The sequence below is a fragment of the Colletotrichum fructicola genome, assembly GCF_000319635.2.
Source record: "Colletotrichum fructicola Nara gc5 chromosome Unknown KSG_Nara_v1_contig01, whole genome shotgun sequence".
NCBI classification, from domain to species: Eukaryota; Fungi; Ascomycota; class Sordariomycetes; order Glomerellales; family Glomerellaceae; genus Colletotrichum; species Colletotrichum fructicola.
Window position 1 is genome coordinate 3,346,319 of NW_027094051.1, and position 19,863 is coordinate 3,366,181.

At 56.0% G+C, this 19,863-nt stretch overlaps 5 protein-coding genes across 5 annotated transcripts; 1 reads left to right on the forward strand and 4 right to left on the reverse strand.

Annotated features, from left to right (window-relative positions):
• Positions 1 to 639: 639 nt before the first annotated feature.
• On the reverse strand, positions 640 to 2,356 carry faeB-2-2 (putative feruloyl esterase B-2; the record flags this gene model as incomplete). Its single annotated transcript, XM_032019941.1, has 3 exons — positions 640 to 1,789; positions 1,841 to 1,976; positions 2,032 to 2,356. 3 exons carry the CDS (start codon positions 2,354 to 2,356, stop codon positions 640 to 642), a joined length of 1,611 nt encoding a protein of 536 aa, XP_031882806.1.
• A 1,713-nt stretch (positions 2,357 to 4,069) lies between these two features.
• CGGC5_v000979 (uncharacterized protein) lies at positions 4,070 to 4,582 on the reverse strand (the record flags this gene model as incomplete). Its single annotated transcript, XM_032019940.1, has 1 exon — positions 4,070 to 4,582. One exon carries the CDS (start codon positions 4,580 to 4,582, stop codon positions 4,070 to 4,072), a length of 513 nt encoding a protein of 170 aa, XP_031882706.1.
• A 202-nt stretch (positions 4,583 to 4,784) lies between these two features.
• Positions 4,785 to 7,046, reverse strand: CGGC5_v000980 (uncharacterized protein; the record flags this gene model as incomplete). Its single annotated transcript, XM_032019939.2, has 5 exons — positions 4,785 to 4,979; positions 5,033 to 5,798; positions 5,849 to 5,980; positions 6,032 to 6,652; positions 6,763 to 7,046. The coding sequence occupies 5 exons, from the start codon at positions 7,044 to 7,046 to the stop codon at positions 4,785 to 4,787; spliced, it is 1,998 nt and encodes a 665-aa protein (XP_031882805.2).
• Positions 7,047 to 7,616: 570 nt separating this feature from the next.
• Positions 7,617 to 10,261, reverse strand: bglI-0 (putative beta-glucosidase I; the record flags this gene model as incomplete). Its single annotated transcript, XM_032019937.1, has 3 exons — positions 7,617 to 8,201; positions 8,261 to 10,149; positions 10,201 to 10,261. 3 exons carry the CDS (start codon positions 10,259 to 10,261, stop codon positions 7,617 to 7,619), a joined length of 2,535 nt encoding a protein of 844 aa, XP_031882708.1.
• A 1,119-nt stretch (positions 10,262 to 11,380) lies between these two features.
• Positions 11,381 to 13,183, forward strand: CGGC5_v000982 (Lactose permease; the record flags this gene model as incomplete). The annotated part of the gene is made up of 5 exons (XM_032019935.1): positions 11,381 to 11,492; positions 11,558 to 11,942; positions 12,004 to 12,383; positions 12,443 to 12,749; positions 12,805 to 13,183. 5 exons carry the CDS (start codon positions 11,381 to 11,383, stop codon positions 13,181 to 13,183), a joined length of 1,563 nt encoding a protein of 520 aa, XP_031882714.1.
• Positions 13,184 to 19,863: the final 6,680 nt, after the last annotated feature.

A 19,863-nucleotide genomic window follows, 5' to 3' on the forward strand; every position in this document is an offset into this window, starting at 1 on the left:
GGCGCGAGATTCGTGGTAATTTAAGTACGGTCGACAGTAGGTACACATGACGAACCGCGCAGACAAGCTGAAGATCTTGCCTAATACCTGCAGGAAAGAGTAAGGCAGACAATCTTATCGGCATGTTCTAATACTCAAGTGTCCTGCCTGATTTGATGCGCCCGCTGAGCCTGTTCCATATTCAGTCGGGCTGCCAACACAAGACGGATAAGCATGCCGAGCGGAAGCACGACGTTGGCGCATGGCTGATCAGGCCATTTGAAGGCTTCACAACCAACATTATTTGTCACCAACAGGTGCCGTACTGACCAATCAATTTCGCAGTGAGTTGTCGATTCCGAGGCGCATGGGCTTAGTTGCCATATCAGGTAGCTGGTCTCGTGCGCACATCTTCGCCTATTTTTATGACAGCCTGCCTCATTCCAAACTCAGCCGCAGCAAGTGTGTGTGGATTCCAGCAAGGAAGGTTGAGGAGGGGTGTGAGAGGTGACTACCCCCCGCCTCAGGCTCAGGACGAGTTGGCGAAATGCGCCCGTGACAACAGCCCAATTAAAGTTGCGGTAAGCAAAACATTTCATCATCAATTATTACTAAGGATACATTATTCTACAGCTCATCATGATCTTCGAGTGAACTCAGTCAGCTCGGGGGCTTGCAGGTCCAGTTCTCAACATCCTTCGACCCATGCGGTCCAGACCCTCCAAACGAGTTCACCAACGGGTACTTGCAATGCCGACGCTGGAAGTCAATACCCAACCCCGCAGTGTCATTCACAAACTTCGTCCCCTTAATCGTCTCCGGACCGACCCCATTCTCAACCCAGTTCACCACAGCAGCAAGGATATTGTGCTCCGCGTCAAACGGCAGATTATCATTCATCGCCGCCGCGCCGCCGCCCTGGCCAACAACCCACGCCCCCGGGCCCGCCGTGCAGTGGAACATGCCCGAGATACGGAAGTAGCGCACGAACTCGTCCATGCCCTTGTTATCCAGCCCCATGCCCTTCGCCAGGCGGTCGTAAAAGATGGGCGTGTGCAGGCTCGTGATCTGGTTGTCCTGCGTGCCGTGGTACATCAGCAGCTTGCCACCGAGCGCCTTGAACTTTGACAAATCGCTCGGGTTCGTGCGGATGCGGCCCGGGTTCTTCTTGTCCGCGTCGATGCCGTCCGGGTCCAGCTTGTACGTCGCCGGGTCCCACTTGGGGTCGTTCTTGACGGCGAAGCGGAACCAGTTCTCGGACAGCGCGAAGGGCTTGCCGGCGTACAGCCCGTCGGCCGACACCTTCTCGCTGCCGGGGTTCATGCCCGGCCAGAAGAGCGTGCCGTTGGGGTAGTTGGTCGGCGCGAAGATCTTGCGGACGATCTCGACCTGCGGCGCCGTGAGGCAGCCCTGGCCCTTGTCCTTGGTGTCGTCCTTGCACTGGATCTTGGACGGGTCGAAGTGGCAGCGGGACGGGTCCTCGATGATACCGTCCTCGGCGCCGTCGATGGTGTCGCACTGCTTGAGGACCTCGTCGTGGATGGTCGTCTTCCAGACGGTGGCGTTGATGAAGTCCTTGGAGTCGGCGGCGCTGGTCAGCGGGAAGAAGCCGGCGCGCCAGGAGTAGAGGTTGTTGAAGTCGACGGCGGGGGCGCCGGCGACGATGCCGTCAAAGTCTTCGGGGAACATGTCCGCGGCCTGGATGCCCTGGCGGCCGCCGAGGGAGCAGCCCAGGTAGTAGGACTTCTTGGCGCCGCTCTTGTAGAGGGTTTGCACGAGCTGCTTGCCGGCCTCGACGCCTACGTGGAGCCTATGTCATGGTTAGCTTATAGTTTCTGAGGATGGAAAGTTTAAAGCGTACGCTCGGAATGAGAAGTCAGTCACGACCTCGTCGTTATTGAGGAACTGCACGCCCGAGGTGCCGTCGTGGCCGTTGTTGGTTCCCACGGCCGCGAAGCCGTTGGCAGTTGCGTACGCGAGATCCTCATAGTGCACACCTAAACATACGGTCAGTTAACTGGAAGGCTTCATATCTCACTCTCCAACACTTACATCCGTCCAGACCTCCGCCACCCACAGTCACCATGCGACCATTCCACTTCTCAGGCAGCCAGATCTCCGTCACAACCTCAGACTTGGCCGAAGTCGTGAGGTTCATGGCGATTCGGCACAAGTTCGCCTTGACAACCTGGCTCGCGCGTCCGCAGTTCGCATTCTGCTCGGGGAAGGTGAGATTCGTGCCCGAAGCCACGAACGTCTGCACTCTGACCGTCGAGTTGGTCACGATCGTTTTGGGTGTGAGAGCGAGGCAGTCATCCTGTACTGTCGCGAATGCCGGCGCGGCGAGCGCCGCGGCGGCGACGAGGGCCTTGAGCATGTTTGGTTCCGTTCCAAGGAGTGATGGTTGTCGACGACTAGCGGTTCACCTCTCTCGTCCTGCGGGTGCTGAACAGCAAGTATTTGACTCAAGAAAGCGGAGGAACGGAGGACGTGTCCGCTAATGAACAGCGGTGTGGTCTATTAAACTCGACAATGTTAGCCCGAGCTCATGTGAGGGGTACCCGGTCACGGGCGGGGTAGCTTGAAGAGACGAGGACGGCCGGACTTCGTCCCATGATTGATGTTATAGCCCGAACATCGGGCAGTCCTTGAGACCATGAGACTTGAAGCCAATTTGAGACGACAAGTAGGTCCGAGACATTACTAAGAGATTTCTTGATGTGCGATAAGAAAGCCAAGCAGCATGGTATCGATCGATTGTGTGGCCTTGCCCTTTGTCGTAGGAACATGTCAAAAGCTTCACCGTTAAGCTAAAGCCGGGGTGTTTGTTTGTGGAGGACGCTAATTTCCATGGGGTTCTTGGGGTAAGGTGACTGAAGATCGCAGCGGAGGTGGATGCACTGGGGTTTAGCGCCATTGGCTAGGTTCATCCCTGCATGCAGCTCATGTTTCCCATCAGGTACGGCACTCGAAAAAGCCGAAGGCTGGGTGTGAGCAGGTTGAAGAATGTCTTTGGTCCCTGAAACGAATCGGACCAATCAGTAATCGGCGCGCCGAAACAGGGTCGAATTGTGCAGTAAGTTTTGCACGCGATGTTTGGACCTCTCTGTTGCGCGATAACGGATTGCCACTCGTTTGGATGTCTGTCTTTCGCAAATGAAAATGCCCTGGCGCTCAGGTCCTCGAGGCTGATGTCTCAGTCGCCGGCGACCAGAGACAGGATAGCTGTCACAAGACGACAGCTGTTTTGGCTCTGCTTCAGTCGGCCGGTCAGTTTGAGGCTTGCATGCAGATGCAGCTCGTCTGCGCCGTTGGCGTTTTGTCTCTATGCCTAGGTCAATGTGAAGACGGCATTATAGAGATTATGGTGATCTAGGTGGTTCAAGGAACTGAGGCGATGTGCAGGGAAGTGACTTTGCATTCAGAATTGCGAGAAGTGCCGTGTTGCTGAGTGTGAGTGCCAGTCGCTTTTTTACCGGCATACATCCGGGACCCACTCCTCCGTCCCGGCACCGCGAGCCGGAGCCGACTCCGGCAGTTAGCACCGTACTTGAATAATGAACTTCGAAGCGGTAGCCGGAGCAGATCACACATTCTTGGCTGTTCAGACCGAGGCTTCTTTCACGTTTCTGAGTTTCTTTGAAACCGCAATTATGCGAGCAATTCAAACGGAATTGTACATCTGAGTTTTAACCACCAAATTGAAATCGCCGAATTGCAGTGCTGTCATACAGATCTGGAGTCCCATGTTTCTCGAGAGCCATGAATTAAGGTCAAATTAATACGTAAAAAACTCAACTCTTGGGTGGGCCCTATACAGACAACGCTACTCGACTTTCCGTACCTATTCATGAAATGGTTTCAGGAACAGCTTCCCGGCTGTGGGATGTGGAATGAAGTTGAAGTTCGGGGAGCAAGACGAGACAAGATGCATCTTAGGCCTATTTCTCCCGGATCCCTCCCAATAGTACATCAGTTCATCGCGGAGCTCCGACTTGTCCTTCACATCATGCGTGATCTCGGGACCCTCATAGCCCAGGATCCATTCACAAAAGGCGGTCGAATCAGACCCCAAGAGCGGATCGTGGCATTAGCTGAGCTTCCAGTCTCGCTTCTGCAAAGTAATCGTCTTCAGCCTCGGACAATGGGCGGCGAGGAACTGGCACACCTCTCCCATCTGAGGCCTCATGCGCCACTCCAGTCCGACGTGCTCAATTCTTTCGAGAAATGACTCCTCAAGGGCCATCAACGTGAAGATCCCCGTTTCCCAGCTGTCGAGGTGGAACAGGGTCTTGCCGAAATCTGCCCAGTAGACCCCGGACAGCGGCGGATGCTCTGCAATGCAGTGTCCTCTGTCGTAGACCTTGTGGAGTAAGGACCAGGACTCTCTATTGGTAAAGCCTGCGCGACACTCGGGCGGCGACTCGCTGATGCGGGTGAAGAATGGATCCCTCGCTTTTGCCTCATCTTCCTCGTATCCGTAGAAGCAGTTCTTCTTGGCATACCATACGCATGGTGAGGCCGTGAGTGCTTCGATCCATATCATCTCTCGAAGCTCGGGCGGCAACTTCGAAAAGCAGGTGAACGTAGTCAATGTCGACATGTTGGGTATATAAATGCTGAAACTAGATGACAAGACGCGAGTTTGGAGATGCTAGTTTTATCGAGGGTTGAAAAAGCGATGAGTAGGATGGAGGTATGTGGCTACCTCGGAACCAGTTTTGTTGTGTGAATTCATGGACCTTGACGGACAGTTCCAGGATTCAAACTTAGACAACCGACGACGGAGATGTCTGCCCCTGACTTCACTGAACCGCCATCTCCCGATCAACATCAACCCAGCTCTTCAAGCTGTTGGTATTCACAAACTCGCTCCGGTCAAGCCGCGACAACGCCCTGGTGAAATCGCGCATGTACTCCGCAGCGCGTCGCGCAGGCCGCTCGTGGGCTTCAAAGGGGCAGTTGAGCAGCGTCACCGCCACATCCCGCACCTTGTACGTCTACCACGCCCAAATATTAGCTTTCATCCATCAAGGTGCTGGGTTTCACTTACCAGATACAGCCCATTCGGCTCGAGGTAGACATACGGGATGCTGTGCAACAAGTGCAGCAGCTGCCGACAAATGTCCTCCCTCTCAGCCCAGTTCGCCTTCAACGCAGCCGCCACATCTTCACCCGCCATCGCGGCGTTCGGCCCGATCGCACTCTCCTGCAGCACCACGTCAATCTGCTCGAGCAGTATGCTCTGCAGCCACAGATGCGTGACATGCAAATTCGCCCTCATAATGTCCGCCTGGCCCTGGACGATCCTCGAATGGTCCACCGGCCGGCTCTGCTTGTCCGCGGCAGGGCTGTCGTAGCTCGACACCGCAGGCTGGCTGTCCCCGCCGCACGGCGTGACGGGCGCCTCGTAGCTGTCCGCGGACGCCCACTGGCGCATCGGCCCCGGCGCGTCGTCGAGCATGTAGCGCAGCTCGGCGAGCAGGTCGCGCAGGCGGGCGAGGCGGACGGCGGCGCCGCGGCGGAGCTCGCACTCGCAGCCGACGGTGGTCATGGCCTCACGGAGGCCCTTGAGGAAGACGCGGGAGTGGAGGTTGTAGGCGCTGGTGAGGGTGAGCTGCGGCGGCCGCGGCGGGTCTTGGGCGCCGGAGGGTGTGCCGGGGGAGATCAGGGGCGGGACGGAGGGCACGATGCGCGTTTCGAAGATTTGCTCGTCGTCGACGGCGAGGGGCATCAGGGCTTCGAAGTTGACTTCGCGGAGGTCGTTGGGGTGGAAGTAGGTTAGGTGTTCTGAGCGGCCGCTTTGGACTTTGGTGTGTCTGGGGATGTTAGTTGTGTTAGTATGAGAGTGACTGGAGAAGATACATACGCCCAGGCGTAGAAAAGTAACCAAAAGGCCTTCTTTCTGAGTTGTGTCTCGATGCAGTTGAGTCCGTCGTAGTCTGAGATGCGATGAAGTCCGAGTAGCCTCCCGAGCTGCATGAACTCGATATCAAACATCCTACTTCTATTTGCTTGCCCCGTCTGAAAGCACGCTACTGAGAGCACATACGAGACGGCCCATTTTCGTGAGTTAATCTGATCAAAATACGTCGCATCTCTCAGTCGCGTAGCCATCTCAGCACAGCAGTTGATGAACGCAGTGCGCGTCTCAAAGCGGATGCCTACTTCAGGATCAACGGCCCGGTACACCCTAAACCGCGACGGCAGCAGCCCGACAGTGAGAGCCACGAGACTCATCAGCAGCGCAAAGAAGTCACGGTCCGTGAGGTCGCGGTTGCTGGCGAGGTCGTGGCGGAAGGTCGGCCGGTGGACGACGGGCACCAAGGGGTAGACCAGGTCGAGGTAGTCGGCCATCATGATGTTGATGAGCGCTCTGGAGCAGACCTCGTCTGTCGGAAACCCCTGGCCGGATATCGACGGCGAGTCGGTGTGGGCTGCTGCGATTACTGCGCGAGGTGACGGGCCGTTGAGGACTGCATGCGAGGTCTCATATGGCGATCTAGCCTGCGACACCCTCGGAAGACGAGGTCCATCATCAGCAGGCAAGACTAGGACCGGCTCATGGGTCAACGACCGCGAGACTGGTCTTTCTGCTGGTATCTGTGCCGGTGTCTCAGTCTCGTTTGCCGGCTCGACGTCACTCTTATCCGACATTGAAGCGAGCCTCTTCCTACAAGGATGTAAGTACACATTGCATGCGCAGAAATATGTAACATCAATCCCTCCCCCTCAAATCCTTCCCCCATGCTATGTTCTTTACCCCAGATCAGATCGGCTCACCTTCGCTTCGGACCCCTCGGCCTCGTGGGCACAAGGAAACTGCACGAGATCCCGAGCCGGATGCAATCACGACACTGCGCCCCGGGACTCTGCGCACCCTCTTCAAAGTGGCATTTCCTCCTGCGGGCCCGACACGCATCGCAGGCCCTGCTAGCCAAGCTCGCCCTGCTGCTCGGACCGACTACCGCTACCACGGCGGCGGCAGCCGGCGTCTCGGGCGTCTTGCTGCTGTCACTTCTCCTCCTCCTCCGCGCTGTAGATGACACTGACGTTGATCGACGCATGCTGTAAGTCACCGGCGACCCATCGTGGGGGTGGGAATCATGGGGTATGAAACCCGAGAGCGTGGTTCGTTGCTTCGGCGAAATGGGCGGCGATATTTTTTGAGGGGGAGAAATAGCAAGTTTGGTTTTCTTGGGGTTGAAGAATGCGGAGAATTGGGGGCCTTTTTAGTGCTTTTGCTAGTTTTTTCTTCTTCTTTCTTCTCCAAACTAACCCCCCGGCGATTATTTCCGGGGTCCCCAGTTACTTAGCTCGGATTTCCACTTTGTTGGTCACTTGACATGGGATGGTGGTCTTTGTGGAGAGGATCGGGTGATGGGAGAGAGGGGCCTTGTTGGGGGAGAATCGGACGGTTTCCGAAGTGGCTTGAGTCGAGTGCGGAAAGGGGTGTTTGTGATGGCAGAAATAGATACTTCCACAGCTGGGCAAATTACGGATGCCAATTGGGAATTCCATAACGTGAAGTTTGAACAGAATTTTCTTTGTCTAATTCGTGATGGGTTCATTACAATGTACAGTCATTCCACCAAGCGCCTTCGCATGATGTCTAATTTCTCAAGTGATGCCCCCGTCTAAGCACGCAGACCGCTCCATCTCCTCGTCTTCTCTACAGAAATAGACGACTCCAAGAACTCGCCACGACTGCTCGTGCCCACCAGGATGCCGTACTTGCCCGCATCGCTGCGCCAGCAGTCCTCCATCTCGGCCCAGTAGCTCGTCGCGCGCAGGAGATCCAGCGTAACCTCCGCCGTGGCGCTCGCGCCCGCCTCGAGGGTGACCTTGGCGAAGCCCTTGAGCTCCTTGGCCGGGCGCGTGATGGTGTCGCGGATGGAGCTCGTGAGCGGCGTCGGCGCCGCGGGGGTGACGTAGACCTGCACGACCTCGGCGCCCGCGCGGGAGCCGGTGTTGGTGACCTTGACGCGGACGGTGACGCTCTTGTCTGCGTCTTGCGAGACGGAGAGGTCGGAGACGGAGAAGGTGGTGTACGAGAGGCCGTGGCCGAAGGGGAAGAGGGGCGTGATGTCGAGGGTATCGTACCAGCGGTAGCCGACGTAGACGTCTTCGCTGTAGAGCACGCGGCCGTTGTCGGAGCGGAAGTTGAGGGCGGCGGGGTTGTCCTGGACGCGGCGGGGCATCGTGAGAGGGAGCTTTCCGGCCTGCGTGATGGTTTATTAGTGCCTGCATCTTGACTGTTGATAAAGGAGAGATGGCTTACCGGGTTGACTTCTCCGAAGAGCACGTCTGCAATGCCGTTTCCGCACTCATTACCGCCGAACCAAGCTTGAACGACCGCGCCGGCCTGATCAATCCAAGGCATGGCAACAGGCGTGCCGCTCTGGATGACTACAGCAGTGTTGGGGTTGGCAGCAACAACGGCCGCGATCAAATCGTCAGTGCCAGGGGGCAAGGCCATGTGAGTACGGTCGAAGCCCTCAGACTCCCACTCGCCGCTGAGACCAGCGCAGATGACGACCTGGTCAACGCTCTTGGCGACGTCGACGGCCTCCTGGATCGCGGTCTTGGGCTCCAGTCTCGGGCATCCGGCGAAGCGCACACCGCCCTGGCCGAAGTCGACCGTGCCGGAGGGCTTGATCTTGCTGGTAGCTGAGCAGCCGAAGCGCACGAGCACGCGGTAGTCCTTTCCGGCTTCCAGGTGCATGCGTCCCGTCTCCTCAACGGTACCGCAGCCGAGGAAGCTATTGCCCAGGCGCTGGTTCTCGACGTTGGAGACGACTAGCTTGCCGTCGATGTACAGCTCGCCGGTCCCGTGGACAGATAGACCGAAATCCCACTCGCCAGATCGCTCAGGGGTGAGGATTCCCTCCGTCTCGGCCCACCAGAGGGGGTTGAGCTCGGCGTTCTCATAGTCGACGAACCAGATGTTGGCGTCGTCGAGGACGCGCTCCTCGAGCGCCTTGCGGGCATCAGCGGCGCCGTTGGCAGCGGGAGGGTCATTGTAGATGCGCAGGACGAAGCCCTTCTGCTTGCCGTCCGGCGTGCGCAGGTTCTTGCCGAGGAGAGGCAGGGACTGGTGACCGTACGCGCCCTGGGAGAAGACGACGTCGCTGGCGAGGCCCTTGATACCCTCCAAGGGGGTGACCGTCTTGTAGGCTCTGAGACCGGCGCTGCCACCACCGCAGTACGTAGCAATGGTGGCGTTGGGGCCGATGACGGCAACCTTCTTGGTCTTGTCGAAGGGCAGGATGTTTCTCTCATTCTTCAGGAGAACCAGAGATTTGGCCGCTGCCTCGCGCAGCAGGGCGATGTGCTCGGGGGTGTTGGCCTCGGTTTCGGGGGCATTAGGCGGGATCTTGGTGTTCTCCAGACCGTGCTTGACGAGCTTCAAGATGTTGCGCACGGCGGAGTCCAGCACGGACTTCTTGACCTTATTCGCGGTGACCGCGTGGGCGAGGGTCTCGCCACGCCAGCGGGTCGGGCCAGGCATCTCGAGGTCGAGACCGGCGTTGATGGCCTCGGATGTGCTGTAGGTGCCGTACCAGTCACTCATCACCAGGCCGTCCCATTTCCAGTCGTCGCGCAGGACGTCCTGCAGGATGTGCTTGTTCTCGGCGGCGTGGTGGCCGTTGAGCTGGCTGTAGGAGGTCATGATGGCCCGCGGCTTGCCCATCTCGATGGCGATCATGAAGGGAAGCAGGTAGATTTCTCTCATGGCGCGCTCTGTGACGATGGCGTTCACGGCCATACGCTCACTCTCCATGTCGTTGCAGACGTAGTGCTTGAGGGTGGCAGAGACGCCAGACTCTTGCACTCCGTTCACATAGTGGCCGGCGAGAACACCCGAGAGGACAGGGTCTTCAGAGTAGGACTCGAAGCCGCGACCGCCGAGCGGGCTGCGCTGGATGTTGACCGTAGGCCCGAGGAGGACGTGGGCGCCCTTTGCGTGGGCTTCATCTGATAGCAGGCCTCCGAGGCGCTTGACGAGTTCTGTGTCGAATGTCGCGCCGATGGCCGTGCCGCAGGGAAGGCATGCGGAGGGAGTGCTGTCGAAGAAGTGAGTGCCGCGCACGCCGTTGGGGCCGTCGGAGAGGCGGATCGGGTTGATGCCCAGACGCTCAATGGTTTGTGTATGCCACCATCCGTTGCCTGAAGTATGGTTAAGATTTGATCTGAGCAAAACTTATCAAAGATACTTACCAGCTGTGAGGGCCACCTTCTCCTCCAGAGTGAGCTGCTCGAGCAGCGCTTCAACATCCATCGTGACGTTCTGCTGGTGGGAGGTCTCTGAAAGCGTTCGGATGATGGACAGAACAGATGAGAGCTTCGGATCAAACTCAAGGGAACGCGAGTAGAGAAACACTGCTGGGAGAAAAAAGGGAAATGCGCAATTCGATCGACACTCTTCTTTATTCCTGGAGCACGCGGGGAGCTCTCCAGACCCGTCGCAACCGCGGGGTTCCCGGCCCACACATGGAGGGCATCAATTGAGCTCCGACAAGCATGACGTATTTTCACTTGCAGCAATGTTGCAACGAGGAGACAACTGGGTCCTTTATCCTGCGTGTCCACCTTGTCCGAGGCCGTCGCGTGGGAAGTGAGCCGACGCGACGGGTCACGATGGCAGCAAAGTGTTGGAAGAGTGAAGAGGCGGAGAAATACGAGTCGGTCAGGAATCCGACCAAGATCCCTTCGGCATGTGGACTAGCTGCACGGACCATTCTCCAGTCCTAGTGTCAATAGTCAATTCGCCAAAAGGGAAGCCAAAAGCGCATTTCTCCGCCTCAGTCTTCCGTCTTCAACTCCCGATACACCAAACTGACTCAATTCTCCGCCTCCAGATCATGCTTTGTTGCTCCCGCTCTCTGGCAACAACACGAATCGATTCCCACTTTGTATCATCTGCCATGTGGGTCGTATGGGCCCCCGCGGATGCTATCCTGGAGGCGCGCTTCTTCTCCATGGGGGGCGCAACATTAGACAAGTCTGGCCCCATGGGCCATGCACCATGCGTGTGAGCCGAGTTCTTCGTTCCGGACGAACACGCGACGACCGGGGCATCGGAATAGGGGACTCCACTCCTTCTTTTTTTCTCGGTTTACCGTGACCGTGCTCCTGAACTGATTCTTTTGCCTTGCTTTCCACGTGGAGGAGAAAAGAGTTTTGTATATAGACCTGGCCTGTCCCCGGTGACAGACTGTTGGTGATGCATCCCGGTGTCACGGTCCTCACAGGCTCTCGTCCGAGTCCAGACAATTCAACAACGACCTCATAGCCAGACCACACTACCTAATCTGTGAAGCTTGTTCTCCCCTACCCCCTTTCTTTGTCAAAGTTGCCCGCGGCTCTCGGGAGTTGTCCGAACACCATCACAGTCAACATGGGGAAACCAGTCGAAGAGCTTGACAGCCTGCCGAGCGATGGCAAGCCGTGGTGGAAGCATGGCTACTTGGTGAAGCTCAACTTCATCACCACGTCCATGATCCTGTTCTGTATGTAGAACATACTCTCAGTTAACCATCAACTGTTCTTCGCAACTGACCTCCGACAACTTTAGCGTCCGCCAACGGTTACGATGGAGGTATCATGGGCGGTCTCCTCGCCCTGAACACATGGAACACCTTCATGGACTTTCCCACCGGCGCGTACCTTGGCTGGATCGGCGCCATCTACTGGCTCGGAAACGGCGTCGCCTTCCCCGTCGCCGCCTGGGTCTCCAACCGCTGGGGCCGCAAGCCCGGTATCTACCTGGGCTACCTCTTCCTCATCCTCGGCGTCGGCATGCAGACGGCCGCCCAGAATGAGAAGACCTTCACCATCTCCCGTCTCTTCATCGGAATCGCCGCCTCCTGGCTCGGCAACGCCGCGCCGCTCCTGATCAACGAGATCGCCCACCCGAAGCAGCGCTCCATCGCCAACGCCCTCTTCATGGTTGGCTGGTAGTACGTTTCAACCCCTGAATCCGTTGTGGTCCGAAAGACGATGCTAACTGAGCTGCAACAGCTTCGGCGGAACTTTGGTTGGCTGGATCGTCTTCGCCTGCCGCGACATCCCCTCCGAATGGTCGTGGCGCATCCCCGTCCTTCTGCAGATCGTCCTCCCCTTCGTCGCGCTCCCCGGCTTCCTGATGTCCCCCGAGAGTCCCCGCTGGCTCATCAGCGTCGGCCGCGTCGAGGAGGCCACCGAGGTGCTCGCGAAGCACCACGCCGGCGGCGACCGATCCAACCCCCTCGTCCAGTACCAGGTCGTCGAGATCCAGGCCACGATCAACGCCGAGAAGGAGGCTTCCGCCAGCGCGTCCTACGCCGACATGGTCAAGACCCCTGGCAACCGCCACAGACTCTTCATCTCGATCACCCTTGGTATCTTCGCCCAGTGGGCTGGTAAGTTGTTCCATTTCAAAGCTCGTCCTTCGAGGCTCTTGCTGACATGGTGTTCCTAGGAAACGGCGTCGTTTCGTACTACCTGCCCCTCGTGCTCAACTCCGTCGGCGTCACCTCGACCACGAACCAGACTCTCATTTCCGCCTGCCTGAACGTGTGGAACCTCCTCTGGGCCATCGCCGCCGCGACCAACGTCGACCGCCTCGGACGCCGCTTCCTGTTCCTGACCTCCGCCAGCGTCATGTTGACCAGTTTCATCATCGTCACCGGCCTCAGCGCCAAGTTCGCCGAAACCGCATCGTCCAGCGTCGGCATGGCTGTCATCCCCTTCCTGTTCATCTTCTTCGCCGGCTACGACATCGCCATGTAAGTCCTCATCAGCAAACCCAAAATCTCAACCCCTTGACTAACACCACCGTAGGACTCCCTTCCTGACCGCCTACCCCTGCGAGATCTGGCAATACAGCCTGCGCTCCCGCGGCCTCACCGTGACGTGGTGCGCCAGCGTCGTCGCCATCTTCATCAACACCTTCGTCAACCCCATCGCGCTCGAGGCCATCGCTTGGAAGTACTACATCGTCTTCATCGTCGTGCTCTTCTGCCTGCTCATCGTGTCCTACTTGTACTACCCCGAGACGCGCGGCCACACGCTCGAGCAGATCGCAGTCATCTTCGACGGCGACAGCGCCGCGGCACCCCCGCCGGCGGTGACGAGCGAGAAGATGGAGGTCATGGTTACGCATGGCGACGAGTCGGATAAGAGGCAGGAGTTCCAGAGTGATGCGGAGCATAGGGTTTAAGGGGGGTTAATGAGTTGATGTGGCATTGAACCATGATAAATGTGGTTTTAAGGAACAAAACCTATGAATATTAGTGTAATTGAAGATATCTAGTCTATGCTTCACGAATCGTACATGGCTATGATGCAGACTTTCAACAGAATGATAGCTTGGAGCCTATTAATACGATTCAACCTTACGGGCAGTCTTGTCAGTATCTAATCACACGGTTCGTTCACAGTTTTTTCAATTCGATGCATTATATGTAGGCCTCCAGTGTGATTGGTATTGGGAGTGGGCCACGTCGGCGCAGGCCTGCTGCATGCATTTGGGTGGCTAAGCAGTTGCCTTCCTAAGATGGATGATAAAGTGCGTACCCCTCACCTCGTCAATCAGGCTGAGGATTCCCAATTTCTTCATTTCACTTTTCTGCTTGCTTGCTTGTTCATCTGGGCTTATTGCTCTGCTCGGCTCCGTCATCCTGAGTCGCACGCTCTTGAAGACAAACAACACCTGTCGTTTCCGCAAGATACAATACATAATGTCTATTCGATTGATCGAGGTTAAAACGATGCAACTGAAGTTGTTCAACAGCCCAAAAGCCCCTGGATATGTCATTCTATCTCACACCTGGGTCGAGGGCGAAGAGGTCAGCTTCCAAGAGATGAGCCAGATTGCCGAAGGCATCAGCCACATTGCTAAGTGGAAGTCTGGTTACCGGAAGATCTGGGAGACTTGTCGTCAAGTATGACACATGGCTTCGAATACGCTTGGGTCGACACTTGTTGCATCGACAAGACCAGTAGCGCCGAAGTCACCGAAGCTATCAACTCTATGTTTCGCTGGTATCGAGACGCAGCAGTATGCATCGCATACTTGAGTGACTACACTTGCGTCGACTCCAGCTACATGGGAGACATGAAATATTGCTCATGGTTCACTCGCGGTTGGTGTCTTCAAGAGCTGATAGCACCCAAGTATCTTGTTTTCTACGACAAAATGTGGAAAGAATTCGGTTCGAAGGCTGGATTGGCCCAATTGATTGCTTCAATCACCCGCATGGACGAACCAGTTCTTCAAGATCATACCGCCATGTACTCACTACCCGTTGCGCAAAGAATGTCATGGGCGTCAAATCGGATCACCACCCGTGTAGAAGATATCGCATATTGTCTCCTTGGGATATTTGACATCCACATGCCGATGTTGTACGGCGAAGGCGAGAAGGCATTCGTCAGGCTCCAAGAGGAAATCATCCGGCGTTTCAACGACACATCAATCTTCTTGTTCTCTCCGAACGCATCGGAGTTGACACAGTGGGAAGACATCAGGACCTGGGGGCCCACTGCTATGCTTGAGGCCATCTCGCATCATGATGATCCAGAACTCTCAACTGAGGGCTATATCGAAGAGGTAATGGGTATTCAACCCTGTGGCATGTTCGCCACCTCGCCTGCCGACTTTCATGCTTGCGGGGATATTACACTCGTACACGGATCTAGAGCTCCATTTGACAGAGAAGCATTCTCAGTAACAAATAGAGGCGTTCAACTCGGCAGACAACTTCTATATTGCATCCGGGGCACAAATTTCTTTGCATGGGAAACTTCCTTCGGTCATTCCATGAACTCGGACTGTTTTCGAGGCGAGAATATCATCCTTCGCAAAGTCGGTAGTAACCTCTTTGCCAGAGTGTCACCCCTTCATCTCACACTCGCAGATCTGGGCCGACCTGTCTTGCAAAATGACATCTGCATCCTTCCCCAGGTGACTGCGTCAACTCGCCACCTGATTTGCAGAGCTTTGAAGAGAGTATTGCGTTTTAAGATCAAAGGCCCCTTTGGGTATCTAGCGTCTCTGTCAGAGCCAACCCCGAGGGATTACTGGGACGAACCTGGGAAACTTTTCATTATCAACGACTGCCCATCTAGTCTTAACCCTTTTGTGGGATCTGTTCGAATTGGTCAAGTCAAGAAGTACCATAAGCATTTGGGGGAACACCACGACGGGAGCTTTCCGGACATTTTTCTGCACTTCAAAATCATAGATAGCAGCTTCGTAGAAGCCTTTGCTCTTCTCAGTGTGGAATCGAGGTTGGATGCGAAGTCTGAGTGGCCTACCAGCCAAAACCCCTTTCGACCTCACTCCTATCGCACCGCAGATGGGTTGCATGTAAATGTTCAGATCTGTCACGAGACTGCTACAGATTCTTCCTTATTTACCTACCTAGTGGACATCAGTGAAGGTCGGTATCTAATCACCAGTCACTGAAATTGATCGGGATATCAAGTTCTCACTATCAATCGACAGAGAAAGAACAATTGCACGTGACAGCAGAAGTTTAACTAGATTGATCCTACTTGCATCCCGCCTGACTTCTCACTTCTCCATGACATGGCCACCTCCCACTACCCTCTCGACCCATAGAACGAATCACTTCTTCCGCCTGCTCTGCAATTGTCATTAGTTAGATATGTTTATCTGTTTTGTGAGAACCGTCGTTATCGAACAATGCTCCAAGAGTAAACCGGAATTCGCTGAACTCTCGCAAATCAACCCCTTGGCATCCGTCAACAGATATGATGTTCGTTTCGTCTCGTGGAAAACAGGAGAAATATCAGCGAAGTCAACATGGCAACTATTGATATGCTCCAACTGTGAAAGCGCGCAAATTACTTTGTCTAGGCGCCTGTTTTTACCTTAGCCCCATATACAGCTGAGAGTGATCTTCTCCTCGATCGTTGGGCTGCGAAAACATGGATGCTACCAGCTCGGGAGAGCCTCCTGCGCCGAAAATGGTCACTAGACTTCGTAAGCATGGAAGTGTCTCTGTTTGATCATTGAATGCACCTTTCGGACACGAATCAGATGACAGCAAGGAAATCAAGAACTTAGTTTAAGCTGGCCCCCTGTGTCGTGTTGCTGTAATACAGGCAGTGCCATCAAGAATCAGACCACAAAAACTTGACCATGTCACGACGGCCAGCTATTGAACTGTGATCTTATGATTATTTTGGGGATTCTCTTCCAGCCCATGTCGTACTTGCGAGAAAAGCAAGCCCAGTACAAGTCTGATATCGAGCGTACACACAGCTAGATCACCGACTGTTTACATGCTCCCAAGCATTTGCCAAAGCCATGCCATTACCAAAATGACCATAGACAGTCAGAATCATGGGAGGAACTTCGAGGGAGGATGGTATAGGCAGACACGTTTACACAAGCGTATCTTCTACCATGTTTATGATATCTCTAACCTCAGAAGTGGATGGCATATCCAGCGGAAAGAGCATCAAATTAGAGAAACAGACCAACGTCTGGAACCACGTCACCGAGCACACTGTCCGCGTGTCATTTTGAAGCGAACGTGGCGCAGTCAGTATCGCGCTTGTTGCTGTCTAGAAGAGTATCATGTTCAGGCAGCTTCAGGACAAGTGCCTGATCGTGGTTTGGACAAGCGCGCTGCCATCCCATTCGCCTTGGAGCCCAAAGATGTGTCGCCTACAAATAGCCCGGCTGTATACAGACACTTTACACCACGGAGGGGGCGTGCCGTCAGCATCTTATCGCACGATAGGGGCGTCTCCTCAACCCTTCAGAACCAGGCTGTCTAGTCGCTTGTCAGGATCTTGCATAGCATTCTTAAGCGCGATCCTTCACAGACTCGCGATTTGAACGGACGGAAAGGATTCAGGCACAGTGAACGATGAGCTCGCAATGGTCATTGGTCTCTTTGCACAAAGGATTCAGCCATATCGCGATGCCCACGTCGCCGGTGCGGCCCCCTCACGTTCCAACGGCAGGATTTCCCCAACACACCGTCTGCGTTGGACCAACACGAGCAGAATTCTGCCCTGCCGCAGCTGGTAGCCTGTTGACGAGAAAAGTGTGGCTGCATGCTACCAAGCTAAGCCATAGCAAACTTGGGAAAAGAAACTTGTCTTGAACCAGAGACGATGCGCGAAGGCTGGCGAATGGGATTGCAGAGCGGTCGCAGGGGAACAGACGCGAAGGATTGCGAAGCCATTGACGAACGAATGGCGGGTTTTGGTAGTCAAGTTGGGCAGCGCTTATTGACAGGCGTAGGATCTGGCCCCTCGGAGGAGAAAAGAAAAGAGACCGTAAAGAGTCGGCAGATGGCAGGCGGCTCTGATGAATGACTGGGGGAAACGTCTCGGGAAGCCTGAGTCCAATGCTCGTCATCTGTTTCCAAATTCCAAGACAAAGTTGACGCGGGAGCAGGCGGGAGGGTCTTTCGAGACCCGGCCGGCGGCCCAACCTCGCACAGACAGGCGCGCGCTGTTGAGTCCGGAGGACGGAGCCTGGAGCTGCGGTGTATCGGAGCCAGGCAGGCAAGATAGCCGGGGGTAGTATTTTTTCTTCCCTGGGGGCCAGATTTGTGTTGCATGGGGAGGGAATTCTCCGAGTCGTCGACGGCCAACGGGTGCTTTCGTATAGGCTTGTTCGGCCGGGTCCAATGGCTGGTGTGCATCACATGGCGCGCGCTCTCGTACTCGCCATTGCCTGGCCAGGTGGCTGGTGGACATGATCGAGGGCCGTTTTGGATGGAGAGCGCTTCAAGCAAGAGAAAAGATAGGCTCAAATTGAACGACGAAGCATCGAAGTCGAGACGCAGAGCGGTGCCGCGCGCGGAGTGAAGCAGGAAGATGAAGGTCAGGATGGGGCAGAGCTTTGAAAATAGAGCAGGCGTTAAAGTTGAACTCAAAATATGTCGATGTTGGAAAATGTAAACAAACGTAGATGATGGATAAATGGTGAAAAGCCCGGCGGTGTTGGTGAGGAAGGTGAAGCTCATGATCCGCACCTTCCAGAGTCATCACCATCACACCGGACCCCAAAAGCGCAGTCACCGCCCCCAGCGCTTTCCTTCCATCAATTCCACCTTCTTCCAACAATCCCATCACGGCAGGCAGCTTACCCCTCCCCTTACACGATCCGCGTGGCTTCCATCTTGGCTCTTCTCCATTTCCCTGCATCCTGCCATCTTTTTCCCTTGCCAGGTTCCATTCCTTGTTCAGCTGTGTCCAGTTGCACCTACGGATCCTGTGACGCGGCATCACCTTCTCGGCTTCTCGTTTTCTCGTCTTGCGGCCCCACAACGATCACGAGTCTGACGACACCGTGACCTGACGGCACCACCAGAGTTTTCTCTCTCTGCTTCCTCTTTGCCCAAACGCATCATCGCCATCCACCTCATTCCGGTCATCGAGATATCCGGAGCAAGGCCTCGTGTGTGTTTGCCCTGCCACCGCTAGCCTCGGAAACCCCTTCGACCAACGGGAATCCGACACCGCCTTGCCACTCATCACCGTCGGGGCCGGCTCTCGACACATCTTCCCGGTAGAAGAAGCCATCTGCAAGATCTGGTGGTCGACATTGGGATTTGACAAGTGGAGGTGAGAAGAAAGCGCAGCGCCGGACAGCGGCCAATGAAAAGAATCCAGCGCTAAGAATAGGAATAGCCAGCACTCGCCCGCGGAACGCAGCCCGAACGTGTGCCCCCGGTCCCTGACAATCCCACCGTCTCCCGCCGCCTCTCACTGGCTACAGCGTGCTGTTTCTAGCGCCCTCCAAGCAGGTTGCCCTCCGGGCCCAGTTAGCCCGCATTCACTTAGTGAGCTCCAGCGACGGGCAGGCCGCGCTGCACAACACCTCACCTCAGCCTCTCAAGGGCCCAATCACGGCTCTCGTTCCAGCATCGAGGCCGCTCTCTCCACGCCGGGCAGCATCGTCGCGGACGGTCACTGGCCAATTGCTCTCACCTTGGTACGAAGACACTCGCAGGTGCCGGTTACCTGTCCCGGGCAGCCAATCCGCCATCACGACGCCCATCGTCATCAACCCGAGCCTTGGAACACTAGCTTCTCAAATACGTTGGGCTGATACCCGACGCCGACCACCTACGTTAGACCAAGTCCGGCATCGACTCTTGTCCTCCACACGACACACAAGACAACATCACACATCCCGGGCGAGAGGCCACGAGGCATCCACGATCGCGCGACGGGACAAACGGTGATCCCAGCAGCCATCGCAGCGCCATCCTCCGCCAACCGCTTCGCTCCAAGCCAAGCCCTTCCCATTGGCCGTCTTCTCTTCCGAAGAGCACCAACAACACCAATACCACCAACAACACCTCTGTTCGGACGACCTGAAAGAAAGGCGCATCCCATCACAGTACACTGCAGCAGCCAACAGGCCTTCGGACTCGTCCAACACGCACCAAGCACAGCACAGCGCAGCACATCACACCTCTGGCATCACAGATTACAGATTACATTCACACACATACATACTCTCTCTTGCATCCATCACAGCCCCGCGAAGAAGAACCGCCAACCACTGCGTCGTCGTCACAACCCCCCAAATTTGCCCGCTTTCTTCTGCCCTGCAACGAGCCGATTCGTCCCAAAGGGGCCGTTTGAGAAACCAAACCCACCCAGTGGAAGTCACTGGCAGAGGCAAATTAGCCTCAGCAAACCCGCCCAACCCCTGCTCGTCTGCCCTGTCAGGCCCCGTCTCTCTAGCCAGTCGCCGTCGCGCTGTCTCCTGCAGCACGTTCAGCACGCACTAAGGCAGGGAACACCACACACCACACGCGCCCGCGCAGCGAATCGAGTCGTCGCTTGCTCTCGCCCATCAGCCAATCCCATCCCTTCCGTCCGCCGTCCCCTTGCCGC